Source organism: Schistocerca serialis, chromosome 7 (assembly GCF_023864345.2).
Source record: "Schistocerca serialis cubense isolate TAMUIC-IGC-003099 chromosome 7, iqSchSeri2.2, whole genome shotgun sequence".
Lineage (NCBI taxonomy): Eukaryota > Metazoa > Arthropoda > Insecta > Orthoptera > Acrididae > Schistocerca > Schistocerca serialis.
Genome location: NC_064644.1, coordinates 310,651,954 through 310,665,794, shown reverse-complemented (window position 1 = coordinate 310,665,794; position 13,841 = coordinate 310,651,954). Strand labels below are relative to the sequence as shown.

At 42.7% G+C, this 13,841-nt stretch overlaps 1 protein-coding gene across 1 annotated transcript in view; it reads left to right on the top strand.

Moving 5' to 3' along the window:
• The window catches only part of LOC126413037 (A disintegrin and metalloproteinase with thrombospondin motifs 7-like), a 427,824-nt gene that overhangs the window by 88,755 nt on the left and 325,228 nt on the right, over window positions 1-13,841 (top strand). The window contains exons 7-9 of the mRNA XM_050082931.1: window positions 3,998-4,105; window positions 7,609-7,632; window positions 13,832-13,841. Coding sequence (XP_049938888.1) covers window positions 3,998-4,105; window positions 7,609-7,632; window positions 13,832-13,841 — 142 coding nt within the window. The remainder of the gene's footprint in view (window positions 1-3,997; window positions 4,106-7,608; window positions 7,633-13,831) is intronic.

The following is a 13,841-nucleotide window of genomic DNA, read 5'->3' as shown; positions in this document are numbered from 1 at the left end:
TCTGAAAGCCATACCTACTGGAAGATTAGACACTGATACACTGAGTGCAGCTTTGGCATGGAAAGGGGTGAAAAGTGCAGCTGTTAAACTCTTTGACAATCAATGCCTGGAGATAAAATGTGTGATAGATAGCAATAGTGTTTTCAGATACAGATTAAAGATCTTTCTCCATTACAATCCCTTCTGAACACTAGAGGAATTCTTGGGTAGAGATAATTATTTATTAAAAAACTAAAAATATGTAGTACGAAGACATATAAATGCTATTTTTTATTATTTTAGTTTTAATTAATGATGTATTGACACTTTCCACACCACAGTGTGTATTGTGAATTTGATCTACGGAACGAGGAACTAACACTAAATTTGGTCATTCTGACATGCCCATCAAGACTAAATCTAAATTGTGTATGCCTGTATATCTTTAGAAAATAAGCGGAACTCCGACATCGTTAGTGAAAGAAAAATAGTATTATAATTTTGTGTTTGAGGCGCTGAGAACCATAAGGGTCTAAAGCACTTCATCGTCGATTATGAGTTTGTAGTATTTACTCGTGCTTTTGACAACCGTTGGGCTTATCGTGACCCAGTTTAATCTGTGTTGTAGGCCAACATTGCATAAATGAACATTCACGAAAAGCTGTCTCACTGGTTTCCCTGATATTCACTTAAATGTGAGCTCTACGACGGTGTGCTTCTGGCCCTGATGGATCTCAGTGCCTCATTTTACTATTCATTGGAATTTGGTCGTCAGACGTCGCATATCTCATAGCAACAGCCAAATGAGTCAGCTTGATGATTAGGAAACACGCCATACATGGGGAAAAGTTAGTGCAGCCAAAGGTTGTTCCACAAAATTTCGGGCGAACTGCCGGATGTATGCAACTTTCTGCCACAATATGTCGCCGCAGAGTCTTCTGACCATCTTCAGGTGATACTGGCGAAAGCTCCCTGAGCTCTGGTATTTAAGGCCCCTCCGGCACATGCGTGGTGGATTCACTTGGCGTTCGATTTTGCTGCGTGGTGAAAATTCGCCGCATCGATATTAATTCGATGGTCTTCCTGCGGTTCCATCACAGACCTACGCCGGCTACGGAGGACACGAAGTTTTTCGACAGTTGGATTCCATGCCGAATTCAATTGGTAACCGCCGTCACGATTCATAAGAGACTCATTGTCGCCGGCCGGAGTGGCCGAGCGGTTCTAGACGCTTCAGTCTGGAACCGCGCAACCGCCATGGTCGCAGGTTCGAATCCTGCCTCGGGCATGGATGTGTGTGTTGTCCTTAGGTTAATTAGGTTTAAGTAGTTCTAAGTTCTAGAGGACTGATGACCTGAGATGTTGAGTCCCATGGTGCTCAGAGTCATTTGAACCTTTTTTGACTCATTGTCAGACAGCCGTATTTCCACGGATTCATTAACAATAGAACTCCAAAAGTTAGAAGTAGGGGCCACAATTTTTGTCTCATTGTAATTCATGGCGTGACCAGTGGAAAAATACAGTGTTCGGCGATGGCAGACTTACAAGGCTGAAGAAGGCGAGTATGCCGCTGATGTTCTACAATGCGATCCTGCACAGTACGCGTCGTTTGCTCTATATAAGATTTGCCGCATTCACACGGAATCCTGTAAACACCTGCCTTGCGCAGCTCTAGGTCGTCTTTCACAGATCCCTACAGCGACGAAATTTTTGCAGGAGGGCGAAAGATTGCTTTCACTTTATATTTTCTTAGTATTCTGCCTATTTGCGCTGAAATATTACCAATATATGGTAAATAGGCAGTCGTTTTAAAAACCTCTTCTTTCTTCCGTCGTTTACAGATCTGCAGCGCTCTCTCCACTTGCTGGGACGAATACCCATTCTTCAGAAATACAGTCTGCAGGTGCTCCAGTTCCGTTTACAAACTGTCGGTGTCAGAGATAACGTGGGCTCGGTGAATCAATGTCTTCAAAACACCCATGATTTGTGCCGGATGGTGGTAACTAGCGGCTTTCAAGTAAAGGTCTGTGTGAGTAGGCTTTCTATATACCGAATGACCAAGTGTATCATCGTTCTTACGTTCTTATATATTATTCTGGTGGCAAGAGACGTTTCCAAATAATTAGAAAATATATTTGGTTGACCAGCAGGCTTACCACATGCGTATGTTTTTGGTAAAAGATTACTGATACCCATAATGTTATGTTTTTCCTTTTGATAACGTCGGTACAACTCGTAAATGGTGCTCCAGAAATTTTAGCGGCTTCTAGTAATGATGTCACTTTCATCGCTGTTTCAACTGCCTCCTTCATTGACTCCTCGTAACATTTCTTTCTGCCTTCTTTCCTTTTATAGATCCTCACCACGTGAAGAAAGTGCAGGAATAATTACAATAATATTACAACAGAGAAAATATTTTGTAAATACACTGCACCTATAATTCAGTCAATTTTGCACTATTTTTAAAGCCCCGTTCTTAGTTATTAATTAGGCCCAAAGTACATTCAAACGCTAATTGAAGTAGTGCCCCAGTACACTAATATATGGCAACACCAATCACCAATGTGACGTAGGAAGGACCCAGTACCACGCCTCAATTTATTTCACGGCTTTCATTTCTTACAAACTGCAGGAAATCCCTAGCGAATACCATGTCAGTTTTACGGACCGTCCGATGACCAATTGTGATCCAATTTAAATAAACTTGAGCAAATTTCTGAAGCCAAAAAAGTAAATAGACGACGTGTTCACTGGGCAGGTAAGACTTCCGACAACAACAGTCACACATATAATGGCATTTCCTCTTTGCTGTTGTCACGGCTCATGCAAAAAAGCTTACATTTATTCATATAGCCCCTCTGTTCAATTAGCGCATTTCTACCTTGCAAGTTTGCTGTTAAAACCGACTATGACAGAAAATGCAGTGCTCTGCTCTGCTATGAAAATGTGCGGCTTTGTTTTCTTTCTAACAGTCAATTTTAACTACGATAGCAGCTCATTTAAAGCATTAATTTTTTCTCGCAGGTTTATTAGTTCTCATTAAGTAATTTTGAGTCCGCAGCTCGTGGTCTCGCGGTAGCGTTCTTGCTTCCCTAGCACGAGGTCCTAGCTTCGATTTCCGGCGGAATCAGGAAGTTTCACCTGCCTCGAGATGACTGAGTGTTGTTGTGTCGTCTTCATCATCATCATTCACCCCATTACGGTCGGAGGAAGGCAATGGCAAACCACATCCGCTAGGACCTTGCCTAGTACGGCGGTGCGGGTCCCCCGCATCGTCCCCTACGCTCTGTCAAAGGGTACTTCATAATCATCATCAACTAATTTTGAAACTAAAATTTTATACACAAAGATGTGCTGCTTTGTTTTTTTTTCTCGCAGTCGGTTTTCACAGAAAATAGGGAAGCTTTATTTATGATTTATCAGCTTATGATTGGAATATTACCACGGAACCTGAATTTACAATAACAACAAAAGAATGTGTGTGAAATCTTATGGGACTTAACTGCTAAGGTCATCAGTCCCTAAGCTTACACACTACTTAACCTAAATTACCCGAAGGACAAACACACACACCCATGCCCGAGGGAGTACTCGAACCTCCGCCGGGACCAGCCGAACAGTCCGTGACTGCGCGCCTAAGGCCGCTCGGCTAATCCCGCACGGCAACAACAAACAATGCTGAGAGTCAAAGAGAGGGGGAAGAGAAGATGAAGAGAAAGAGGCATGATGAGGAGATGGGCAGGGACGGGGGCGAGATGATGAGCAGAGAGAGGAGGCAGGACGAGGAGATGGAGATGTAGAGGGTAAGGAGATGGAAAGAGAAATGGGGCAGAAGCATTAGGACGTATATCCAGTTATCACTCATTTTTAGCAATTGCGAAGTAGTCCCGGGTTCGCTAGTATTGCTATAAATTCACTTTCGTTCTGTTACTGTCGCCTCGCAGCCTACCATGTCTTTGAGGGCCGGACGATTAGAATTAAGAGCATTGGTCAGCTGAGGCTATGTTGATGTCCGCAGCGCCGGCCTTGGGGAGTGCCTGCTGGACGAACCGCAGGAGTCGCGCTACGCCTACCCGGAGATGCCGCCGGGCGCCATGTACGATGCTGACTACCAGTGCAAGACCAAGTTCGGCTCTCCAGGGGTCTGCGCCATCTCGCCGGTCAGTATGGTAGACTTATAACAATAGACCTAAAGGTCTCGCCGATGCTGAAGAGCAGATTATGTCGGCGGAAGTGGGAGACGAGTTGTCAGCGTTTCGACGGTACACATATTGCTACCTCACTCCTCCCACCATCCCCCCTCTCCCCTCCCCCCACCCCCCCGACCCTTTCACCTTGTGGATACAAACTCCCTACTCCATTCAGAAAGAAATCTTGTGATACATACCAGCTCTGGGCAGAGGTATTACACTTTCAATGTAGTATCGTAAAAATAACGACCCTTAAGGGATTCCCACTGCACCGTCGAAATCCGAGCAAGAATCGCCATGGCCAAAGCTGCTTTCAACAAGAAGAGGACTCTGCTGACCAGCAATTTGAGTTTGGCATTGAGGAAAAAACTGATAAAGTGCTACATTTGGAGTATTGCACTGTATGCAGCAGAGACATGGACCATGAGTAAGAAGGAGAAAAAATACTTAGAGAGCTTTGAAATGTGGTGCTGGAGGAGAATGGAAAAGATTAAGTGGACAGATCCCATAAGAAATAACGATGTACCGCGAATTATGAGTAGGAGGGAAGTGTTCTGCGTGCAGTTCTTCAAAGAAAGGCCAACTGGATTGGACATGTACTTAGACACGAGGGACTCATACATGATGTCAACGAAGGGAAAGTCAGAGGAAACGCAGGACGAGGAAGAAAAAGAATTCAACATCTGGAAGACATGAAAGATGGAAGGAGATACAACAGACTGAAGGAAGAAGCTGAAGACAGGGAAGAGTTGAATCAGAAATTCTCCGTACGAAGACATGGACCTGCCACTAGGCAGAATACTACATAATAATAATAAGGGATAATAATTCTTTTACGAATATGGCAAGTGTTGATGGGTGTGAATATTGCCGAAACTCCAGTTTAATAAGTCATCGTGGCAAAATACTCAAACAAATTGTTTACATAAGAACGGAATAATTGGTAGAGATCAGTTTGCGTTACGGAGAAATGCAGCAGCACGTAAGGCCATACTGACACCACGACTTATTTTAGAAGACAGTACTTGTAAATCTAGAGGAAGCGTCATTGTTCCCTGGACTACACTCTTTGAGAGTTTGCAAATAGCTGGGGTAAAATACAAGAATTGTCTACAACCCGTACAGAAACCAGAATGCTGTGATAAGAGTAGAAGGACATGGAAGGTAAGCAGTAGTTAAGAAGGGAGATATATGGGTTTGTAGCCTTTCCCTGAAGTTATTCAATCTGTACGTCGAGCAAGTAATAAAGGAAAGCAAGTAGACGTTTGGACAGGGACTTAAAAATCCAAGTACAAGAATATAAACTTTGTGGATTGCCTGTGACATTGTAAATCTATCGGAGCCGGCAATGGAATTGGAAGAGCATCTGACTGAAAAATAGACGAAAGTGAAACAAGGGCAATGGAGTGCAGTCGAATTAAAATGGGCAATGATGGTGGAATAAGATTAGGAAATGAGACACATAAAGTAGTCGAGAATTTTTGCTATTTGGGCAGTAAAATAATTGACGATGACCGAAGTAAATAGGGTATAAAATACTGACCGGCAATAGTAAGAGAAACTTCTCTGTAAAAGAGAAATTTGTTAACACTTAATATAAATTTAACTGTTAGAAAGTCTTTTTTGAAGGTATTGGCCTGGAGTATAGCTTTGTAAGAAAGTGAAACAAGGAGAATAAACAGTTCAAAGAAGAGGAGAATTGTAGCTTTTCAAATGTTGTTAAGAAGAATGCTGATGATTAAATAGGTAGATGGAATAACTAATAATAAAGTACAGAATCGAATTGGAGATAAAGGAAATTTATTACACAATTTCACTAAAAGACGGAATCGGTTAATAGCATACATCAAATGGCTCTGAGCACTATGGGACTTAACTTCTGAGGTCATCAGTCCCCTAGAACTTAGAACTATTTAAACCTAACTAACCTAAGGACATCACACACATCCATGCCCGAAGCATGGTCGCGCGGTTCCAGACTGTAGCGCCTAGAACCGCTCGGCCACTCCCGCCGGCTAGCATACGTCCTTGTGTCACAAGGAAACTTAAGTTTGATACAGTAAGGAAAGGGACGGGGATTGCAGAGGGAGACCAATGCTTAAATACAATAAGCAAGGTCAAATGTATATAGAAGCTACATAAAATCAATCTTCTGACTGAGGAACACAACAGCAAGAACAGGTATTTCGGCAGGATAGGAACAGATGGTACTCCGAATGGGTCTGGCAAGCTGAATAATAATATGGCCGACCAAATTGAAACGCATGGCCTTCAGTTCGCCAGCCACAGCTCGTAACATGTGCATTGTCTTGTGACAAAGAGATCACTTTGGTCAGGTGCCCACGGCGTTCAGTCTTAATTGGCTGCTTCAGCTAACCCTACTACTCTCTGGTTGTACTGCAGCCCTGAGGTAGTCCACTAACAGAATACCGCCATGAGCTTTTTGCCCATTTTCTGGGTACAGAACATCATCGGTCTCAGAGGCCAACTGTGAATCCATTCCTTTGACTGTTCCTAGTTTTCGGGAATATGAATGTTGAGCTAGAGTGGATCCTCCATCACAACCATAACCGTAAAGTCCTTTGCAGCACAAAATTGGGCCAAAATAACTCTGAACTCCTCAAATCGTGCCTTCTCCTGTTCATCGATCGATCATTTTGCCACTACGTTCGCTGAAAGCTTCCTATTGGCTAGGATATTGTTCTAATGAAACCAGCACGATCCCAGAAGGTGTTCAGTATTTCTGATAATTTTGGCGTGCGTTTACCGGTCCTCAACAATCAGCTTATGGAGAGCATTGCTTGTGTTCAGGTCTGCCTTCTGCGAGGTTTGTCTTCAACGGTTGATGCCCAAGCTAGAAACGAGACACTCAGGTTCTGAGTGTACTTCAGGAGAGACATTTCTCCACTAGTGTAATGTGAAAATCCTCTGCAGGCTTCCCTAGTAGAAACAAAAAGTTTCATGACACCCCGTAAGTCCAAAGATGTGAAACTTAAGTGTACACAAAGGTAACATGGAAATCAAAATAGTTATAGGAGTAGGAAACAAGTGATTCCATCACAATTACATAACCAGCTCCCAGGGACTGGTGTGGTACGAACTGTAAGGGACCAAATCCGAGAACTTTCAGCTCTCCCCGTACGGGCGATGATTGGTCGGTCAATGTAAATCTTTTTTGTCGTATCGTGTCCTTAGTGGCGTATTGCTACTATAGTAAGGAGTGTGTCGCATGAAGAGAACCGAACTGGGTCGTAAACCTGACAGCTGACAACGAATTGAGATGTCAGCACGGGACGGCACTTCACCTTCGTCACGGTGACGTACTGCGCGGCTTCCTCCTGACAGGTGCCACAACGCAGCACCACTGTTGATTCTGTGGCATTGTGTGCTGCCCCCACAGATGGCCTACGTCTGCTACGTCGTAATTCTTTGCCTGTAGTGTAGAGGAAACTACTTGCTGCGGGTTCATGGCTATTTAATTTTATACATTATTTCTCATAATTATTGCTTTTACTGGCCTAACCACGTCGACGAAGAACCTGCAATATGGAGAACATACCAGTCATAGGCTCGTCACTGGATTACCTGCCGGCCGGCCGCGGTGGTCTAGCGGTTCTAGGCGCGCAGTCCGGAACCGCGCGACTGCTACGGTTGCAGGTTCGAATCCTGTCTCGGGCATGGATGTGTGTGATGTCCTTAGGTTAGTTAGGTTTAGGTAGTTCTAAGTTCTAGGGGACTGATGACCACAGATGTTCAGTCCCATAGTGCTCAGAACCATTTGAACCATTTTTTTTTGATTACCTGCCAGTGAGAAACTGTCATCAGCAATAAACATCATTAGTTTATTACAAAAGATTTTTCAACCTAGTCATAGTGACTGCAGTTACCACGAAAAATACACATGCTTCTTTAAAGATGAAGTATTTCAAAATGTGATGATGTCATTTAAGATGTAAGTCTAATGGTAACGTTTTTCCTAAAGTACTATGTTACTCTCACTCAGAACAGTCAACCCTTTTCTAGCACAACCTCAAATATCCGCTCATAAAGTCTCTAGGCTACCGACTTCAAACCTCTATTCTTGTTCAATAACAGTGATGAAGTCAGAAAATTAAAGTTACAGATATCTGTACGTTGCCCACTCTAACTTTGTCGTGAACGCATCTTTACTTTTCCAGTGCAGCCGTCCAAGTGAAGGACCGACAGTTTGAACAGCACTCAGGTCCACTCCAGATTTATGCAGAGCACAAACTAGAAAAAAAAATTCCATAAAACTTGGCCGGCCGCGGTGGTCTAGCGGTTCTAGGCGCTCAGTCCGGAGCCGCGTGACTGCTACGGTCGCAGGTTCGAATCCTGCCTCGGGCGTGGATGTGGGTGATGTCCTTAGGTTAGTTAGGTTTAAGTAGTTCTAAGTTCTAGGGGACTGATGACCACAGATGTTAAGTCCCATAGTGCTCAGAGCCATTTGAACCATAAAACTTGTCTGACAACAAATACTTGTTGAGAAATGAGCCAGACTGTCCTATGAGAGCCTTCTCTGTGTTGAAACTCTATGTGCTTACTACTTATTCTTATAATCCTAAAATTACCCTTCTCAAAGAATCAAGAATTTTAGGAACACATGTGGCTGCCCTCGGATTTCATTACACGTCGCTGTAACGTGTGAATGTTTTCGATGTGTCGGAGTGCACTTCTGCTTTTGAATATCCCCAAAGCCAGAAAAGTATTAAGATCAGATGAATGTGGGGATCACGGTTCTAGACCTCCATTACCAATTCATTGCTCACTAAACGGTGGTGTCACGAATTGTCGTACGAGTTGTAGAAAATGGTGTGGTGGCCCGTCGTGTGTGAACCACACCCGTTATCTTTCTTCAAAGGTAACGTCCTCCAGCAGCGTGGGTAATTTGCCGTTCAGAAACTTGTGAGGAAAAGCAGTGGCCTTATGAGTCTGTCAGCCACAATCCCTACTCACATGTTGATATTAATACAAACCTATAGCTGTGTTTCCATGATTGCTCGAAGATTTGCATCTGCCTACATGTGGTTATTATGGCGATCAGTCATCCCAAGCATCGTTGAATGCGTAATTTTTTCTACGATGATTTATCAGATTTTATAACTTAAATAAGTGTAATAAAATGAACTACAATGATGTGCAATACACAGAAGTGCTGACTGCTACCAGCTGTTCTCCAAGAACGTGGTCTGTTAATTGCCGTGCGTATTGCAGTAAATTTGCATTTCGAATCGACTTGACATTTTTCGCATTCTTTTTTGACGATAGGTTGTTAACAATGATAATTAATTAGGGGAACAAATGCGAGTATGCTGAACAGTTCGGCATGCGAGTACAGTAAGCCAATTATCACATTTACTCAGTTGGGTACCAAAAGCCTGATTTTGAACTGTATTACCCAAGCAAAAACGCCGGCCGCGGTGGCCGAGCGCTTCAGTCAAGAACCGCGCGACTGCTACGGTCGCAGGTTCGAATCCTGCCTCGGGCATGGATGTGTGTGATGTCCTTAGGTTAGTTAGGTTTAAGTAGTTCTAAGTTCTACGGGATTGATGACCTCGGATATTAAGTCCCATAGTGCTCAGAGCCATTTGAACCATTTGAAGGAAAAACATTCTTGAAACACCGATTTTCGGAAAAGTGATGTCTACGCTTTCGCTCCTCCAGTAAGATACTTCATGATATTTCAAAATAAATCAGACGTAATTTGCTTATTTTCATAGTAGACATTGTCGCTGCCAAACGCTTTGAATTATTGGCAATTTACAATCACAGCAATCTCTTGATTTGAGAAAAGCTAGCAGAAACGTTTCAGATTACACCGCGCTGCAAGAAAGTACCGCGAGGCTCGGCTATAATTACACGGGTGGAACCAGATGGTTGTGCAAGATACAGTCCGGTCAAGGAGTTCAGTCTCAAAGATTTGGAGACCAGTACGCCCATGCAACATTATGTCTTCTCACGCCGTAACACTTGGCATTAGATGCACACCTGGGTGGATTAGGTGTTCCCACCGCCCGCCGTACGAGGACACATGGAGGAGCTCTTGGAATAAGACGATATTCGGCTAATGAGCAGGCGTGGCACGTGTGGGTTGTGTTGGGGAGGCGTGGTACAGAACGCCCACATGCACCAACGGTCTTGTAGCTGTTTCAGCCGTGCTAGTTTGGGAATGGAACTTCATACCACCCGAACGCCTTTCCAACCTTGTGGCCAGCACGGGAGCACGTTGTAGATCATGTACTGCCACCCTAGGTGATCACACTCCCTACTGAGAAACATGTCTCGCCTCTTCTAATGTCCAGTGGACTATCATAAACTGTCACTGCGTATTTCTTTGTGTTACCGTCTGTACCATATTGTAGCAGTTCTATCTGAGGTCCAAGTTTCATCGAGCTATGTTTGTTAGTAGTGGCATATAATGCGAAAGTTACTTTAGTCTATAAGTTTTGCACACTAGTGTATACTGATTTAAACATTGTTCAGAACATATTAAATGCACCTTCGTAGCAAAGAGATTAGTATAATTGCATAAACTTCTTTCTAGGCAGAGCTCATGTATCTCTTCGTTTAATTCCGAAATCATATTACTTTCTTGGTTTTTTTTCGGTCAGATTTTGCGCTCCCTTTGTGTCTGCGACCTAGGCCGGAGCCTACCCTGCAATCCTCCTATTCATGATGCAAGTAAAATAGCACACGTCTCAACAAGGTTTTGTTTTTTTGACATATGTCAGTAGATCTTATTTCTAGTTTTTCCTGAAGATGAATGGCTTGGTGCTAGTCTTTCGTTCGGGTGTCACCTAGGTGACTTATGTGTCCCTAATCCATCCGTTTTCTATCCGGGAGAGGGAAGGGGACCTATAGTTTAGCGTGGAATTCGGACCACATGGCCTTCCAGGCGACACATCACATCCTTGAGAGATTAAGCCTAGATTAAAGGCCTTAGACTGAGCGGGATCCGATCGTGCGACCTCTCGGTTTGCTGGCAAGCTCTTTACCGCTAGACCGACAGATCCGACCTTTTAGTTTTCATCCGTACTGTCTTCTGTAACACTAAGAAACACTTTTTAAGCACGCTCCATACGTGTATCAATTTTGGTATGGTTATTTTTATGTGAATCTGATTTAAGTTGCAGCCTTATTCAGTCTCGTTATTCATTTAAACTGCAGACTGACACAACTGATTCCCTCAACGTTCCAGTCCCTACAAAGGGAAGCCAGCGGTTACATCACTGAAAGCATTTCCGCTGGATACCCCTCAGGATAAAAAATGATGGCCGTTGCTGCATTGGCATCCACAAAGCGAACTGAGGCGCGTCAGTTGGTAACAAAAAGTCTCTTCCGACAAATCTCACGTCGGATGGGTAAGTGATAGTCGTGTGTATTTGCAATGCTATAGATCATAGAGCAATGATTTCCAGCCTTTCTGAGGCCATTATCCCTAAATGTCAATTAGATATTAGCTAGTATCAAACACCCTTTTCCCTGCCCCCGCCCCCCCCCCCCTCACACCGCAATCAACATTGGCGCCTAATTGACCTCCTAAACTTTAGAATGAAAAAGGATTAATTTAAAATTAAACACTTTTATTTTTAATGCGGCGAAAGATAAATTTATTTAGTTTTTGTTTCTGTTTTTGTTTTTATAGCGGTTATAAGTGCATCGTGAGTGCTACCAACAACTCCTTCTGAGAAAAGAAAGCTAATTATCCTCAATAAGTGTAGACACTTGTTACAAAACAGGCTTCCTCTACAGAACTTCTCTCCCTAGCGCCACTTTCTTCACCCAAAGATTGCACCACCATTTAAAATAAACCAAGTCAAAATTTCTGCACTGTATTATGCATATTGTTTGTAAATAACTTTATTGCTGGACTCCTTACTTCTGAACTGGCAGAAATTGGAAGACTGCCACAAATAATAATGCACTGTAGGCCCTACAGCACTGTAGTAGCCATTACGTAGTTAGCTGTAATTTTGAACTGTATATTGGTTCAATTAGAGTTGCGAAGTGAATAATGAAGATATTTCTCGTCTACAACTCAGAGAAGGCATTCTCAGGACATCGTATGTAATGTATATGTCTCAATTTTACTGTCATACAAAGTATGTGTGAAATGATGTTCATACATTCATTTCACAAGCTCCAACCTCCACTACTCTGTGTTACCCTAAATAGTAAAAAAAAATAATTATCAGTAACTTATGTAATCAGTATTATAGTCTTGCGAAATAGTGGTAGTGCTAATGATAGTTTGGAAATAATTAATTTTCGTGGCCGAAACGCTATAGAAACCTTTTGTTTTCACCCCTCAGAAAATTTCATTTTACTCCACAGGGGGCAGTTAGCCCCAGGTTGGGAACCACTGCTATAGCGATTAATTACGCCTTACACAGCGCGTTATTCAGCCAGACTCCCTGAACGCCGAGCATCAACAGCGACCACATCAGGGAAACTGCAGGTTTCCTACCGTAATCCTTACTCCTCCACATTTTGATACTTTAGTCTGCTTTACCTCCCCCCCCCCCCTCCCCCCTTTTATCCTGGTCTCCTTTATTCACATGGCATGCAGCACATTGAATAAGTGTACGACTTCGTCGATTGGTTACTGTGTCGTCCATTCACCGAGCGGGCATTAAGGAATAAAAAAAAATTTTGATAGTGGATGGAAGAGTTATTGGAATGTTGTTTCTGTTTGTCTGTAACATGACATCTATGAGCTCTTATCACAGCGTGTGACAGCTTTACCAAACACCGATACTAATTACGTAATGTCGTTTGACTATTCCGTACATTACTCATATCTTTGTATATCTATAGATCGTCTGTCACCAAAAGTTCGTTCATTCTTCAAGATTTCGGCTTTGTATTCCTACTTTAATGAATCGTAAATATAACTGAATTGACAGATTTCATTAACACAGCTCTTGGTCCTCATTGAACAAACCTCAATTACTTAACTTTTTGTGTAGTTACTTGCACAATATAAATGTGAATACATTTTAAATGGGCTTAAGTCTATTTCTGTCCTTATCTAAGGTCTCTCTCCAGCATCATAGTCGTGTAAATTACATCGCGATACACGAATGGCCTGCACCCACTTCGCACAACTTGTGTGGTGACATTTACCAGCGTGTCAGCGTATGCGGGATATCAGATCGCTAATGACAGTTCACGGCTCCAGGTGCGGCCGCAGACTTCAACGTCACTGCAAATAAAGGCAGAGCAACGTTTATCTCGCAGATATCACGTAAAATATTGTTTTTACTTCACCGCCAAGGGAATTACGACCTCCTTTGTTATAACACAAAGATGACGTACACAGTGCAGGATATACAATTACTTGAACATTTTCATCTTCGTTTTCCTTTCCGACAGTGATCAAGTTACGAAATAATCAGGAATTTGTTTTTTTTTTGTTAGTAGGTATACGTATTATCTGTCTCCGTTTGGTTCTCGTATTCTTTTACTAGACATTTAATTCTATTATTTAGTGCATGGATCTCAGAGCCCCATTTTTAGCGCAATATATCTAATATATTCCAACGTCGTTGTATTCCACTCAAATAAAAATCACTCATTTCTATTTTCAACTAACAAAGATTTAACAGAAAACGCATATTCGAACTTGGGTCAAATCCGTATAGATTCGGCCAA